The following is a 16005-nucleotide window of genomic DNA, read 5'->3' as shown; positions in this document are numbered from 1 at the left end:
TTTTCTCATTTAAAATCATGTCTATACTTTCTTTAATCCAAATACTTTTAATATATACATACATATATATAATTCACTGTTTGAAGCTAATTGTGACAAAATGTTGCTTTCATTTTTAGTTTTACTAATGGCACTTTGTCAGAATATGTGAAAATGAATGGTCGCCTGTCTCTATATGCGCTCAGGGACCGGTCCATTAGTTGTCCTTCCACCCCAACTTGAGAAATTGGAGCTCTTCTCGGGCTTTCGTGGCCCCCCAATCCGATGTTCTGCTCCATCCCAAATGTGTAATGGATTTGAGGTTGGGTTATGTCGGGCAGGGATCTCAAGTTCTTGGACACCTAACTCATCTCAGCGTGCCTTTACGGAGGTCGCCTCTGCTCCCCCGTTGCGCTTCCACAAAGCCAACTCAGCCTCACCCTCGCACTCTATGTGGATATCATAATCAGTAAGTGAGTGAGTGAGTGCTCCCATTTTGGGCTAATGGGAGATTGCGACATCCAAATTTGGAGGAAAATCTCAACGTGATAAATCGCTCTGGGTTTCTTCCCTTTTTAAGATTTAAGATCAAATACTATTGAACTAAATTACTACTACTCAACTAAACTACTACTACTGAACTAAACTACTACTACTACTGAACTAAACTACTACTACTGAACTATACTACTGAACTAAACTACTACTACTGAACTAAACTACTACTACTGAACTAAACTACTACTACTACTGAACTAAACTACTACTGAACTAAACTACTACTACTACTGAACTAAACTACTACTGAACTAAACTACTACTGAACTAAACTACTACTACTACTGAACTAAACTACTACTACTACTGAACTAAACTACTACTACCACTGAACTAAACTACTACTGAACTAAACTACTACTACTACTGAACTAAACTACTACTACTACTGAACTAAACGACTACTATTACTGAACTAAACTACTACTACTACTGAACTAAACGACTACTACTACTGAACCAAACTACTACTACTACTACTACTGAACTAAACTACTACTACTACTGAACCAAACTACTACTACTACTACTGAACCAAACTACTACTACTAATACTGAACCAAACTACTACTACTACTACTGAACCAAACTACTACTACTGAACCAAACTACTACTACTGAACCAAACTACTACTAATACTGAACTAAATTACCTTTACTACTACTGAACTAAACTACTACTACTACTGAGCTAAACTACTACTACTACTGAACTAGACTACTACTACTGAACTAGACTACTACGACTACTGAACTAGACTACTACTACTACCTATCTGAAAGCCTCATTCTGATTTTACTTGTGCAAGTCAGCAGAGATGCTCTTGAGTTGCGTAACCACGTGTGTGGATGCCCCCCAAACACACACACACACACACACTCATTCCCCTCCCCACACAGGCACTACTTAACACTTGTTCTGAACTGGCAACACGGGTAGTGTTCGCAAATGATGGAAGGGTTATGGTGGCCCGCGGTAATCCCTCAGACCTGGCAAGATGTGCCGGCATGTTAGCGCCCTCACGGATGTCCCGGCGTGGACCGTGTACGGGCTCCACGATGGAAGCGTCGGGCGGAGGGGGGGCGGGAAACACAATCCATCTGGGATATTGAGTTAAATGTCACTGCGCCGCCCTGAGGGAGACACTGACAGGCCGACCTCGATGGCGGCCCCCCCAGCCCCCAAAATCTCAGAGGTCAGAACGCTTGTACAACAGCTGAAAGCCATCGAAGAAGTTAGGGGCCAAAGGAAATTGTTCGCAGAAGTACATCTGCTCCGATAAAAGTTAGGCGAGTTATTTTCTGGGGGAAAAGATCAAAATGGCCAAAGTTAGGTAGGCCAGGCATAAATTTGCAGTTATATATTTTTTCATTTTAGTTGTTTTTTTAGACACATCTTTTGAATAATGAGTAATTGACAAATTAGCATTGATCAATTTACTCGGCAAATACTTTGGGATGAAATGTTTAGAAACATTGCGGACGGAAAAATAGTTCATTTTGGGTATAGTCTCATATTATTAATCTTTCTGTATTTTATTTACATTTTTAATGTCATTAACATTTTTCTTGTTTTTTCCTCTCCTTTTTTCAATAGAAAAAGAAACATGGAAACACATTTTCCAATAAGATTTCATTTAAAAAATATTAAAAAGAAACTAATTACTCCTTTTTTTTAAATGATGAAGGAAAACAACCAATTTTTTTTTTGTTGCAAGAAACATGAAGTTGCTGCACATAATTTACTTTTACGGCCCAAACAAATCAACATGGGGACCAGGATTTGGCCCCTGGGCCTTATGTTTGGCATCTGTCAATTCTAAAGCATCATAATCCCTCAAATCTACAATTAACCACCCAATTTTTTTATTCTGATCACGGCACATGAACATCTCACACTGTCGATGGCACTAAAAAAATAACCATTCAAAGCCATTCCTCCCACTTTAAATGCCATTCGACGTCTATCCATGTCACTGGCAATCCAATTAAAGTGTTGAAGAACATCCAAGTGTCTTAAACATTATCAAAACTTGATTTCACAAGCATCACTTTCACTCTCCCGCCTGTTGACGAGATTTTACTGCTTGCTGGTCAAACAAGTTGTAAATCAACTTTTCCCTTTGCCAGTCTGCTTCCTCCCCCAGTGCTACACTTCCTTAAGTACACCTGTTTAAATGCTAGCGCTAAAAGATAACCCTTACGAATAGCACGTAGGGGCTAATATCGCAGTGTCTATAATACGCCGCCAGAGGCCATGGCGAGCCAAAGTGTTTGTCGTGTGTCACGGCAACTTGTAACGCCAAAGTAAAAAGTGGGAATAAAATTTGATCCCCCTCCATCTGTCCATCAGTGATACGATTACGTGTCACCCCGCTTTTGCTCTTGACATTCCTTCTCTGGTGCCGCCCTTCTTGTTGCCTGATTCCTTCTCTTATCTAGTGTTCATGTACTTTAGCGTATTTGCTACACTGCAAAATGAATAGAAATTTTATTGTGTTTTTGACCAGAAATTTAAAATGGGTTCGATCCAAGTTGTGGATTTTGCATGTTCTCCCCAGGCTTTTGCGGGTTTTCTTTGGGTTTCTTTCCACATTCTAAAAACATGTATGTTAAGCTGGTTAAACACATTAAATTGCCCATCTTGGTCCTTGCAATTGACTTGCCACAGAGTTGTCCTTCCATCAGGTGACTTTAGTTAGCTGGGGTAAGCTCTAGCACCCCCCTGTGAGGATAAGCAAGTCAGAAAATGAATGAATGTTATGACATTGGGAATTTTTTACTGCAATTTTGACAAGAAGTTGAAAATTATGTTAAGCTAATAGAGTTTAGAAATAACATTATTCATATAACATATCCTTGAGTTTTTCCAATTCATCTTGCTCAGAAATTGATTTCTAATCCCCCCAACAAATTTCACGATTCATCCTAAAATTTCACCTAACCGCTTTGGTGATGCATCACATGATTAATTGAATCACTTTTTCTTTTGTCAATTTCATACCCCGGGAAACCCTGGCATAGAGTTGCCCGTAAACGTCTTCTCCAACTTCTCCCCACTTCCTCAGCAGAAACCAGTTGAGCTGTCAATCATCCAAAAGACCATCCACCCCCCCGCCCCCCACCACCACCACCCCCAAAAACCATGATCCCCGCCGGCGTCGCTCTCTCACCTTCTCTCTTCGTCTTATTCCACTGACCATGCAAGTTCCAAAAACAGATTCCATGTTCCCATCTCCGCCCCCTTGTCCGACCCAGTCCTTGCACCTCACCTCCTTTCCCCCCAAATCCAAGCCTCTTCGTACCCCCCCCTGTTCCGGTCTCACCTCCTCATGGCTCCACCTCAGGCCACGGCCCTCCCCAGTCACCACGCGCGACCCCCGTATTGGTATGCGTAGGCGTGTGCCAACGTGGGTGGGGGGTATCCACCAATCCGGGAACCCCTGAGGTGGTATAAAACCCTGGACAAGTATGCGTTTATTCGCTCTTTCTGTCAGACCAGCACTCCTAAATTGGAGGGTGCCACTTAAGGGCGAAGGGTGGTGGATCAAGGACGCTCGTAGACGATTGTAGACAAGTAAACCCCAGAAGAAAAACGCGGACAGGAACCGTGGTACGGCCAGTCCCGACAGGATGGAGAACGCACACACTAAGAATCCGGCAGAATGCCTGTCTCACTTCAGCGTCAACGAGAACACGGGTTTGACCCCCGATCAGTTCAAGAAGAATCTGGACAAGTACGGCCATAACGGTAAGACCCCAATCACTCTGTGACAGGGTTATTTTATTTTTTATTATTTTTTTGCTGGGCCTAGCAACAGCTGTTTGACGTGTAGTGAGACATTGAGAAGCAGAGATCTTTGAGGGCTTTGAGAGGCTATTTAAAGATAGCCAAAGAAGATGGCTGGAGAGCGAGAGAGACAGGTGACAGGCTCAAGAAGCTTCCTAGCTGATATATGGACTGGGGAACTGGGATAATTTTAGGTGGGGTTCAAAGGGGCGGCCCCTGCCTTGGCTTAGGGTTCAATGATATGCCACATGATTGGCCATCAAAGACACCATTTTTGCTATCAATGACTAATTAGGGTTGCATTTTTTGGATTTGTTTTGTGTATTAAGGCTCTTTGAGATGATTTACTGAACTTTTCTTTTCTTCTTTTCTCATTCAGAGCTACCCGCTGAAGAGGGTAAGTACTTCAAGCCCACCCTTCAAAACACCACTCATTAGTACTCAAGTCACCTTGATCTTCACTTGTCAGGAGATTCTTAGCAGTGAGCCACGAAAGGTTGAATCAAGGCAACTGGAGTCGTTTTGTTTGTTCAAGATGTTCAAACTTGAGACTCAGTGACTCAGTGGAGTCTTCTTTTTGATTCAAAAGGCTACTTTTTGGTCCAAAAACAAACTTGTCTTTACTTCAGTTTGAGTACTCAAGAAGGTTTTTGGATCAGTACTGAAACCAAAACGATTCAATTTGTCCTGATTCAAACTTTGCGCTTACGTCTTCAACTTTTAGAGAACAAGTGACTATGTGGACATGACATTTTGGCTCTTTTAAGCCACAAGATTTAGTGTGGCACACTTGACCCAAAATGGGATGTCCACACATGTCAATGCCAGGTCTACATTTAGATAGTAACATTTACCTTTTTAAATAAATTTTAAAACCTACATTTTATTTAACTAATTGACAAGAATAAGCATCCAATTTATTCCAACTGGGAAGGCTGGTAGTGAATGTTCATATTTCATTCGCTGTTTTAGTCTTATCATTTTTATCATATAAAATACATATCAAAAGTTACAAAAAATGTTAATTATCCCCCCCTTTTTAAATGTAAGCATTTTAACACATAAAAAACACCTACCAATAAAAGATTATTTTCTATCAACCCATAAATAAACTTTAGGATTTACCATTTATATTAAGTAAGTAAGCTGTTTTATGTACTATGTCAGAAAAAAAATTAATGCTGCAAGATGCCCAATCCACTTTGACTGTAATAGACGTCTAAACATTTACTGGATCCATCGCTAATATGTCCTCCACACTAATAAAAGATAGAAAAATCACAGAAATTTATTTGGACCTCAATGGCAGCCTAGTCACTAGTCCAAATGAATCAAACATTTATCAATAAGAGTTAACCTGACTTTAACAATCCCACAAAACTGCACAATGAGAAATTTCTAGACATTTCTTCTTTACACTTTCATGTCCAATTGATTGTTTTTTTTTATTCTACACGACAGGCAAGAGCATCTGGGAGCTGATCGGTGAGCAATTCGAAGATCTGCTGGTCCGAATCCTGCTTCTGGCTGCCTGTATCTCTTTTGTAAGTAATCACTTGTTGTGGAACAACAAGTCCTATCAAGACATCTTGAACTTGACCCCCCCTAGCCCCTTCTAATCCCCCCCTCAAACCCCCACCTCACCACCTGATTCGGTTCCCCTTCCAAGAGCTCTCGATATATTTCAGAAGATGACAGCTCGAGACAAATTACGCGTCTTAGGAGGAGGCGTATTAATTCCGCCGGCCGGCTGTCAGGATGGCCTTAGAAGGCGAATATTGAGGGGCAAGAGAGAGGGTTGGGGGGGGGGGGTCGTAGAAGTAAAGCAGGAAGGGGAGGGGGTGGGCAAACTAGCCAGGGAGGGTTTATTTTAAGGGTAGGTCCAAGCTGAAGAGAGAAACTGAATCCTTCGGGAAAAGGTCAGGATTCAAGGAAGGAACGATGGGTTCTAAGTTGAAAGGACGTCCAGGACTAGCTAATAAGTAATAATGGACAGCAATTAGGACACCCGCTGATTATGAGAAAGTGTTGATGTTGTAAATGAGGGGTGTTCAAACTTTAGTTGCTTCCAAGTTTGAATGGAAAGTGACAGTTTTTGACAATTTAAAAAAAGTAATTAGCGTTCATATAATTTGAAATAGACTTTTGAGTCAGGAAGATAATATGAAAAGTTGATATGCAAGTTTGAATGAACTTTTTTGGGGGCAATTTACGATTTTTGCTCAGAAAAAAAACTTACTGCGTGCGTACATTTTGTAGCAAAGTTCTTTAGTGTTAAGTAGTCTGAACTCAACTTTTCAAATTAATTAAATTAATCCAGTAAGCAAGTTAATCCAACTCATTTAATCAAATTCACAATATCAACATAAAAAAATTAAGCTTGAAATACAGTTTTATGTCAATCAAATGTTAAGAAAAAGGAAATGAATCCAATTAAAATGCACAAAAACAGAATTATGCTTTAGTTTTGGCCCCTATTAACACTAAAGTGCATTTTCTCCTTTTATTAAATTTATTTGAAAATCATGATTATTGTTTTAGATTAGTAGTTTTCTTTTGACTTTATAGCATTTGAACTAGGAAGTCTTGCCATGAATGCCTTTTGAACACTATTCCTTGCCCTTCAAGGTTCTGGCTTGGTTTGAGGAAGGTGAGGAGACCATCACCGCCTTCGTGGAGCCCTTCGTCATCCTCCTCATCCTCATCGCCAATGCCGTGGTCGGAGTGTGGCAGGTCAGTACGACGGATACACAAACGCGTTTTAGCCCATTACGGTGATGTCAGAGAGCGACAGGCCACTCCGGTTACTTCAACTTGGTGCCCAACCGGAACGCGATCGCTTTTACAGCGGCGGCAAAGCCTAAAATAACTTTCCTTGGTGTCGCAGCGTTTGGCGCATCGCACATAAACAATGTCACACGTGTCACATTATATGCCACAAACAGGGAAACAAAATACCAGCTTTCTTAATATTGCATGGGCACAGGTGGCAAATGTACTCATGTAGAAATAGAGTGTCAGCTGTTTATCAAAATGCAGACTCTATGCCAACAGAATATTAAGATGTGTATGATTATAAGGACACCAAATCTCAACATGGAAAGGCCAGAACCTCCTGAAAGTGGGTTATTTGCTAAATAGTATTGGCCCCTATAAACAGTAAAGTATTTTATTTATTTTTTCATTTTGTTTATCATTATGTTTTTAGATTAGTTTTCTTTTGATGTAAAAGGTAAAATCTAGGTTTTTTTAACTGTAAAACAGCTTTAAAAATTCATTGAATGAAATATAATATATTATAAATAATATATTATGTTTTTTAAAAAGCATCTTCTAATTTAGCATATTATTAGTCATAACAATAGCCTAAAAAATGCAATATAACTTGTTTACCAAACTCTAAGTCTATTAAATCCACAAATTTTTGAAGCACATTGAGCAAAATTCCACTTTAAAAATGAGTAAAAAAAATCTTTAAAACAGGTTATTTTCAGTCAAAAAAGCAAATGGAACACACAAAAATGTCTCCAAATAAGCCTTTATATCTTATTGAAACTATCCATTCTGTAGAATTTTACCTGGTAAGAGTTATGACCATGAAAATATGATAAACCTTATCATCAATTCAGCATATTGTGTACAAAAATATGTAAAAACTAGATGTGTTTGGAATTTGGGCCTAATCACATATTTTTTGAGGTTTAAAAAATAATCAGGTTTTTAAAATGTAAAAAATCTATTTTAGAAAATGAAGCACCACTCTTTGTGCAACTGATTTGCAAAAAAAAATGCTAAAAAGTTGAATCTGCTATACTAAAAAACCCTATTATATGGCTTTTCTGAAGTTTTGAATCGGTACTCAAAATTCGGTAACTCAGACTCACATTTTTTAAACGGGACATAGTAGTACTACTATTACATAACCGTAAAAGTACTTTTTTGTGCTACTTGAGTTAAATCACTCCCCTGAACAGCTGCCGGAATGAACGTGTTAAGCTGTGTGTACAACAGATGTTGGTACGAGCAGGTATTGGCTGATTGCTATTGTTATGCTATTCAAACACCTCCTGTAGTAGGCACGCTGTTAAGTGCTTGGCACCGTCCGTTGGGCATTTGTCAGTGGAGGAACGTCACCACACCCGTGCCAACCAAAGGCTTTCTTCTCAATGAGAACATTTATCATTCTTTTATTGTCGTGAGCACCCCAGGCTTTGTTTATATCCCAACTCTGCCGCGTTCACGAGTCTCTGGCTGAGCTTCTATATGTGTGTTTTCTTTTTTTCTGTGTGGCTGGTAGGAACGTAATGCCGAGGATGCCATCGAGGCTCTTAAAGAGTACGAGCCTGAGATGGGCAAAGTCTACCGTTCTGACAGAAAGAGTGTGCAGAGGATCAAGGCCAGAGAAATTGTCCCTGGAGACATCGTGGAGGTGTCGGGTAAGATGTTGTTAAATGACACGCTGTGGAAATGATTGTAATTGGTTAAGGGGTAGAGAGTTTTTGGTTTGATACTAACCTCTAATGACTATGTGGAATTGTCCAACTACTGTATTTTCCACACTATAAGACCAATGTTCTCCTAGGAAGATCATATTTTTCTGGTTATGAGTGAAATTTGACCAAAAAATTAGGAATTACTATGATGATTCCACAATTAAATAGGGGAGTCAAGACCATAATAGGACTAAGATTGTGATGGAAACAAAGTCTGAGTTTTTGGGAGTCCAAAATCAGACAAAAAACGTTCATAATTTGACTTTATACATTAACAGTTAAGGGATTTGTAAGATTAACTTGTTTTTGAACCTTGACAATGTCATCAACATTTTATTTGATTACCTGCCACTCAAATGAATCTATTACCATTCAAAGATGAATTGTTCAAATTCGGACTTGATATAGTTGATTTTTTTTTTCTTACTGATATTCTGCTAACTCAATTTTTAGCACAATATTTTGTGGCGAACTTGCGACCCAATTTTGAAATGAAAAAACATTAGAAAATTATCCGCAAACCCTAAAAGCCCACCTTATGGATGGTCCATCTACATGCGGTTGGCTTTTTGACTGCGTGACGAAAGTGTGACACGGCGCGTGTTGTCTTTTTAAGGCAAGGGACGCTGGTGGTGTTGTGAAAACATGCTGAGTGGAGGAAAACAAAATCACAAAGTATAAATAACCTGGCTAGCACTTGCTGCACCTCTTCTCTCCTCCTCCTCCTCCTCCCTTGTCCAGGCACACCTGTTCCCCCTCTGCTTGACAAGCCAACACCACCCCCCTCACCCGCGTTTCATTCCCACCAGGCATCAGTTTACCTCGTGTACCCCAACGAAATCCGTGGCTCAAGTAGAGAAATGCTACGAGGGTTTCCCTTACAGCAGTTGACTATTACAGGGTGTTAAAATAATTAATGTTCTTGCCGAAGGTCATCGTATTTACGCCGACTATTGGTAGACTTGAACATATGGACAAAGTTTAGGACAACAAATAGATCGACTGGATCCAAATACTGAGATTTTTTACCCTTAATATTCCCATTAGCTGACCTAAAAATACGAATTAGTCATTCCTAACATGTCCCAAATGTTGTGAATCTTTAGTTGTTTGAATTTGTTAGGAAATCTTGATGAGTGAAGGAAATTCAGTAGATATTTACCGTCAATTGTTTGTGATCCACAGTTGGTGACAAGGTTCCCGCTGATATCAGGCTGGTTTCTATCAAGTCCACCACCCTGCGTGTCGACCAGTCTATCCTCACTGGTAAGTTCACATCAATCATGTTCAAAAACTGAACATATCAGTCAGTTTCATAGCAAAAATCTTCTTTTCGTCCCTTAGGTGAGTCCGTCAGTGTGATCAAGCACACCGAGTCTGTCCCTGACCCAAGAGCCGTCAACCAGGACAAGAAGAACATGCTTTTCTCTGTACGTTTCCTCCATCATTTCTTACTAACATTTTCTGATTAGTCCTTAATCTAATTCCATCCTCCATAGGGCACCAACATCGCCGCTGGCAAGGCTATCGGCGTGGCTGTAGCCACCGGAGTCTCCACTGAAATCGGCAAGATCCGCGACCAGATGGCCGCCACCGAGCAGGAGAAGACCCCCCTGCAGGCTAAACTCGATGAGTTCGGCGAACAGCTGTCCAAGGTCATCTCCCTGATCTGTGTTGCCGTCTGGGCCATCAACATCGGCCATTTCAACGACCCCGTCCACGGAGGTTCATGGATCCGCGGTGCCGTCTACTACTTCAAGATCGCCGTTGCCTTGGCTGTGGCCGCCATCCCTGAAGGTGATATACGCGCACAATTACGTCTCACACGTTCAAAGTTAATAAGAAATCGTCATTTTAGGTCTGCCCGCTGTCATCACCACCTGCCTGGCTCTCGGAACCCGCCGTATGGCCAAGAAGAACGCCATTGTCAGAAGCCTGCCCTCCGTGGAGACTCTTGGATGCACTTCTGTTATCTGCTCTGACAAAACCGGCACTCTCACCACCAACCAGATGTGTGTGACCAAGGTAAAATGGCAAAGTCCTCAAGATTCAAAACCAGTTGTTTACCATACCATGTGACACCTGATAACTTCTTTCTCTGCAGATGTTTATTGTCAAGAACGTTGAAGGAAGCCATGTTGACCTCGATGCCTTCGATATCTCCGGATCCAAGTACACCCCTGAAGGCGAAGTGTAAGTTTACCGTTCCATATCTACATTTTTCAGAGAAATTATCCATGCTATTCGACAAAAAACTATTGGCAACTTTTGTGTGCAGTTCCCAGGGTGGCTCAAAGACCAACTGCAGTGGCTATGATGGTCTTGTGGAACTTGCTACCATTTGTGCCCTGTGTAATGACTCCTCTCTGGACTACAATGAGGTAAAATCTGCATTTTCGCATCAGATCATGAGTCAGAACAGCTGAAACCCATCACTGTCTTCTGTATCTGTAGTCTAAGAAGATCTACGAGAAGGTCGGTGAGGCCACTGAGACTGCCCTGTGCTGCCTGGTTGAGAAGATGAATGTCTTCAACTCCAATGTCAAGAACCTGTCCAGAATTGAGAGAGCCAACGCTTGCTGCTCTGTAAGTTTGATTCGGGTGTTTCTAATATTCTCAACAAAGTACGCAAATGACATGCAAATATTTCTTTGCGCTTCAGGTTGTTAAGCAGCTCATGAAGAAGAACTTCACCCTGGAGTTCTCCCGTGACAGGAAATCTATGTCTGTGTACTGCACTCCCACCAAGGGTGACGGCGGTGCCAAGATGTTTGTTAAGGTTTGTGTCCTTCTCCCCAGACAACTACTTACTGTATTTTCTCGCATATAAGCAGTATTGGTAACTAAAAAAGAAAATATGACTGAATCAAGGCTACTGTTTACATGCGCACAAGACTTGTGGTACTCTTTTTCACCAGTAGATCTTGGGAAAGTAACATTTACTATTAGTTGGTTATTTTCAGTTTTGCAGTAAGAAAACAACCATTACTGGATGAATTCATTCCTTATAATATTGACCCTAATAATGTACTTTTGATTCAAAAAGTATGTTGACATTCCATGTGATGAATTTTCTTAAGATTTTCCCTTCAAAGTAACATATTTGTACTCCCTATTAAACCCATAAATACGGGGGTGGCTTATACGTGAGAAATTGTCAAATTCAAGGATTTTAAGGCAATTTTAAGGGTACTGTTTATGCACAGGGGTGGATTATATACGAGTAGATATGGTAACCTTTTTAGTGCAGATGTTAATGCAATGTACTTCCGCAGGGTGCCCCAGAAGGAGTGATTGAGAGGTGCATGTACGTTCGCGTTGGCACCACCCGCGTTCCTCTGACCAATGCCATCAGAGAGAAGATCATGACAGTCATCAGAGACTGGGGTACCGGCCGTGACACCCTGCGTTGCCTTGCCTTGGCCACCTGCGACAACCCTCTGAAGCCAGAGGAGATGAACCTGGAAGACTCTACCAAGTTTGCCGATTACGAGGTGAGAACGAATTTAAGGTTTACTCCAAGAGTTAAGAAGGTCTAAAATGCTCCTCCTGTCAACTTTTTCAGACTGACCTGACCTTTGTCGGCTGCGTGGGCATGTTGGACCCTCCTCGTAAGGAAGTCAGCATCTCCATCGAGCTTTGCCGTGCTGCTGGAATCCGTGTGATCATGATCACTGGTATGCATATTTAGTTTTACGGTGGCCATTTTTTTTTATTGGTAACTATGGCTAACTTCTTCTTTGTCTTTTGTGGTGCTTCAGGTGACAACAAGGGAACCGCCATCGCCATCTGCCGTCGTATCGGCATCTTCAGTGAGGATGAGGATGTGGAAGGCAAGGCCTACACCGGACGCGAGTTTGACGACCTGCCCCTCCACGAGCAATCCGAGGCTGTCCGTAGAGCTTGCTGCTTCGCCCGAGTGGAGCCATCCCATAAGTCCAAGATTGTTGAGTTCCTGCAAGGTTACGATGACATCACAGCCATGGTGCGAAGTCCGCTAACGATGTAAAGATGATGAAGCGGGAAAAGACAAAACTGACTGACTTTGACGTTTGGCACAGACTGGCGATGGTGTGAACGACGCCCCTGCCCTGAAGAAGGCCGAGATTGGCATTGCCATGGGCTCTGGCACTGCAGTTGCCAAGTCTGCCTCTGAGATGGTGCTGGCTGACGACAACTTCTCTTCTATCGTGTCCGCCGTTGAGGAAGGCAGAGCTATCTACAACAACATGAAGCAGTTCATCCGTTACCTCATCTCCTCCAACGTTGGTGAGGTCGTCTGGTAAGGAAAACAATCGAGGAAAGGCTTAGACTGATGCAATGGAGGGTTGGAGACATTGTATGTTTTTATTTCCCTGCAGTATCTTCCTGACTGCCGCTCTGGGTCTGCCCGAGGCTCTGATCCCCGTCCAACTCCTGTGGGTCAACCTGGTGACTGACGGTCTGCCCGCCACCGCTCTGGGCTTCAACCCCCCTGATCTGGACATCATGGGCAAAGCCCCACGTTCCCCCAAAGAGCCCCTCATCTCTGGCTGGCTGTTCTTCAGATACATGGCCATCGGTGGTACGTAGCTGCAAAAGATCATACTCTTGTGTCAATTTATTTTCACCCACACTGCCGGCTTCTTCCCACAGGATACGTCGGTGCCGCTACCGTCGGTGGAGCTGCCTGGTGGTTCCTGTACGACAGCACCGGTCCGGGTGTCTCCTACCACCAACTGGTAGGTGTTTCTCTCTCTCTTGACTATGTGGCAAGTTGTCATCTTCGTAAACTCAATTCGTCCTCTCCTCAGTCCCACTTCATGCAATGCCATGACGAGAACGAGGACTTTGCTGGTGTGGAGTGCGAAATCTTTGAAGCTTCTCCTCCCATGACCATGGCTCTGTCCGTGTTGGTCACCATTGAGATGTGCAATGCTCTCAACAGGTAAGCCCAAAAGTGCAATGTGATCTTATTCCAGAGAACCGGACTCATGCTCTTTGGTTTTTCTACAGCTTGTCTGAGAACCAGTCCCTGATCCGCATGCCCCCATGGAGCAACTTCTGGCTGCTCGCCGCCATGAGTCTCTCCATGTCTCTGCACTTCATGATCATCTATGTTGACCCTCTGCCAGTAAGTCTTAATTCTCAGTCCAGATTTTTAGGATGTAATGAACATCCTATCTAAATTTTGCAGATGCTTCAGTGCTTTTTGTTTTCTGTGGCCTAACTATGTGACTCTTTCCCCACCTTAGATGATCTTCAAGTTGACCCATCTGAGTGTAGATCAGTGGCTCGTTGTCCTGAAACTTTCCTTCCCCGTCATCTTGATTGACGAGGTGTTGAAGTTTGTCGCCCGTAACTACGTGGAGTGTAAGTATTTGCATCTGACACAACATCCCTGATGTCTTCCATTTATTTTAACATAATTAACCAAATATTCTACTGCAATCCAACCATCCAAGTTCAATCTTACCGATCATAACACTGACCCCCTCATTCATCATCTGATTAACCCTTTCCATTGATTTCCAGGCTAATTCAGTCCATCATCACCTTTAGCCTGTAACTAAGTAAGGTATTATACATCAATTCATATTTCCAGTCTTTGTTGTTTTCATGCACGCCAATGTTTCGTCCCTTACGTCCATCCATCTGACGTGTGCATAGTTTGCCTTCCTGTACTTTTTTTATGCATCTGATTGTGTCTTACCGGTGTTATATGGTGAGTTAATGTTTGTTTCGCTTGTTCAAATTTGGATTACAGCTTATTTGTGTCCGTAACAATTGGAGCTCAGTAGCATTACTCGCTATTTATGAATGGGTAGCTCGGCAGATGAGTGGTTCGTAGATTTAGAAAGTTCTCACCCGATTTCACCACTTGTTTTTCTATTTGCACAGTAAAGTAAAAAGGAATGTATTAAGAAATATTAAAATGTAATTATTAATTAATCCTACCGTCTTGCAATGGATATAATTAAATGTTTTGCTTGAAAAAAAGATTCTGTCAAGTCACGTTTAAGTCAAGGTAGCACTAGATTTGTTTTTGTTTTTAACGCTAATATTTTTGGGCTAGGGCTAACATCGTGGCTACTTGCTTGCTTATTGTTTGTATTTATGGGTTTGGGAATTATAAATAGTTTTAGACGTTGCTTGCTTTAGATTTTACCCTGTTTCCTGTTTCTTGTTTCTGTTACTATTTGTTTTTGGGGTGTAGAGGCATTTTTTAAACAAAAAAATGTTGCAAAGCTACTTTGAGTCTTTGTTGTTGTGTTTTGTTTAGTGTCACAATATTTTCCCGTTTTTAACTACTTCATTTTTTCTCTTTTAGGTACAGAAGCTAAATAAAGATGTGGAAGAAGGCCATCTTAAAATGGTTGTGGATAGAAATAGACAGAGAAGAACTAGAGAGAATAAGAGGAAGGAGAATAACATCCACAAGGCCCTACTGAACTAACCAACAAAGAGAAGATAAAACAGGGAAATGTGCAAAAAAATCAACAAAATGCGTCAAAAAAAAAAACGAGATAAAAATCGCCTCGATATAAGAAAAGAAATTGACATTTCAAAATGGGACATGTCCCTACAAATTAACGCTCAAAGTATTTAAGATTTTATTCTAAGAACTGATGTATTAAAAGTGACTTTTTTGTTAAACTTGGAGATTCTCAGCTGTTGTGTTTTTGTGTCCTCTGTCCATTTTATGATAGATTTTTCAGATTATGACTTTTACTCTTGTAGTCTTTTACTGCCTCGTGCTTTAGAGTTGGCATGAAACGGCTCGATGAACATCCAATCGGTAGCCGAATGCGGCTCGATGCAAGTCGCTGGTCTCTTGACACAAGTTGGGCATGTCCACACAGTCTCAACACTTTTGGTCTTATATATTGTTTACGCGATGAGATGAAATAAAATGATGATGACAAACATGAGCATATTGGATTGATTATTAGTCTTTTTTTTCTTGGAAGAACTTCAGATTTTACGGCAACAAAACAAGGTAACTGTTAAAACTCAACATAGTATTTTGTAGGCACCAGTATTGAAGTACTATGTAGTAAGTTCTTATCTTTGTAAACTTGATTTTTTCTCTTCTTTGTCCCACTTTATGTAATGCCATGACGAAAACGAGGACTTTGCCAGTGTGGACTGGGAAATCTTTGGAGCCGCTCCAGCAATGATTGGTCACCATTTAGATGTGCAACG

At 41.4% G+C, this 16005-nt stretch overlaps 1 protein-coding gene across 2 annotated transcripts; it reads left to right on the top strand.

The window, feature by feature from the left end:
- Positions 1–4009: 4009 nt before the first annotated feature.
- Positions 4010–15731, top strand: atp2a1l (ATPase sarcoplasmic/endoplasmic reticulum Ca2+ transporting 1, like). Of its 2 annotated transcripts, XM_077738949.1 has the most exons (24): positions 4010–4288; positions 4707–4724; positions 5789–5871; positions 6956–7060; positions 8625–8763; positions 10006–10086; positions 10165–10250; positions 10320–10617; positions 10679–10845; positions 10925–11013; positions 11099–11201; positions 11275–11406; positions 11483–11599; positions 12096–12314; positions 12386–12497; positions 12582–12805; positions 12882–13102; positions 13182–13384; positions 13456–13541; positions 13614–13747; positions 13816–13933; positions 14055–14172; positions 14335–14377; positions 15131–15731. In XM_077738949.1, the coding sequence occupies exons 1-23, from the start codon at positions 4171–4173 to the stop codon at positions 14337–14339; spliced, it is 2976 nt and encodes a 991-aa protein (XP_077595075.1). In that variant the 5' UTR covers positions 4010–4170; the 3' UTR covers positions 14340–14377; positions 15131–15731. The 2 variants fall into 2 exon arrangements, with proteins under 2 accessions (XP_077595075.1, XP_077595074.1); XM_077738948.1 differs by lacking the exon at positions 14335–14377.
- Positions 15732–16005: the final 274 nt, after the last annotated feature.

The sequence above is a fragment of the Stigmatopora nigra genome, chromosome 18, assembly GCF_051989575.1.
Source record: "Stigmatopora nigra isolate UIUO_SnigA chromosome 18, RoL_Snig_1.1, whole genome shotgun sequence".
In the NCBI taxonomy this organism is placed as follows: Eukaryota; Metazoa; Chordata; class Actinopteri; order Syngnathiformes; family Syngnathidae; genus Stigmatopora; species Stigmatopora nigra.
This window is presented reverse-complemented; position numbering and strand designations above follow the sequence as displayed.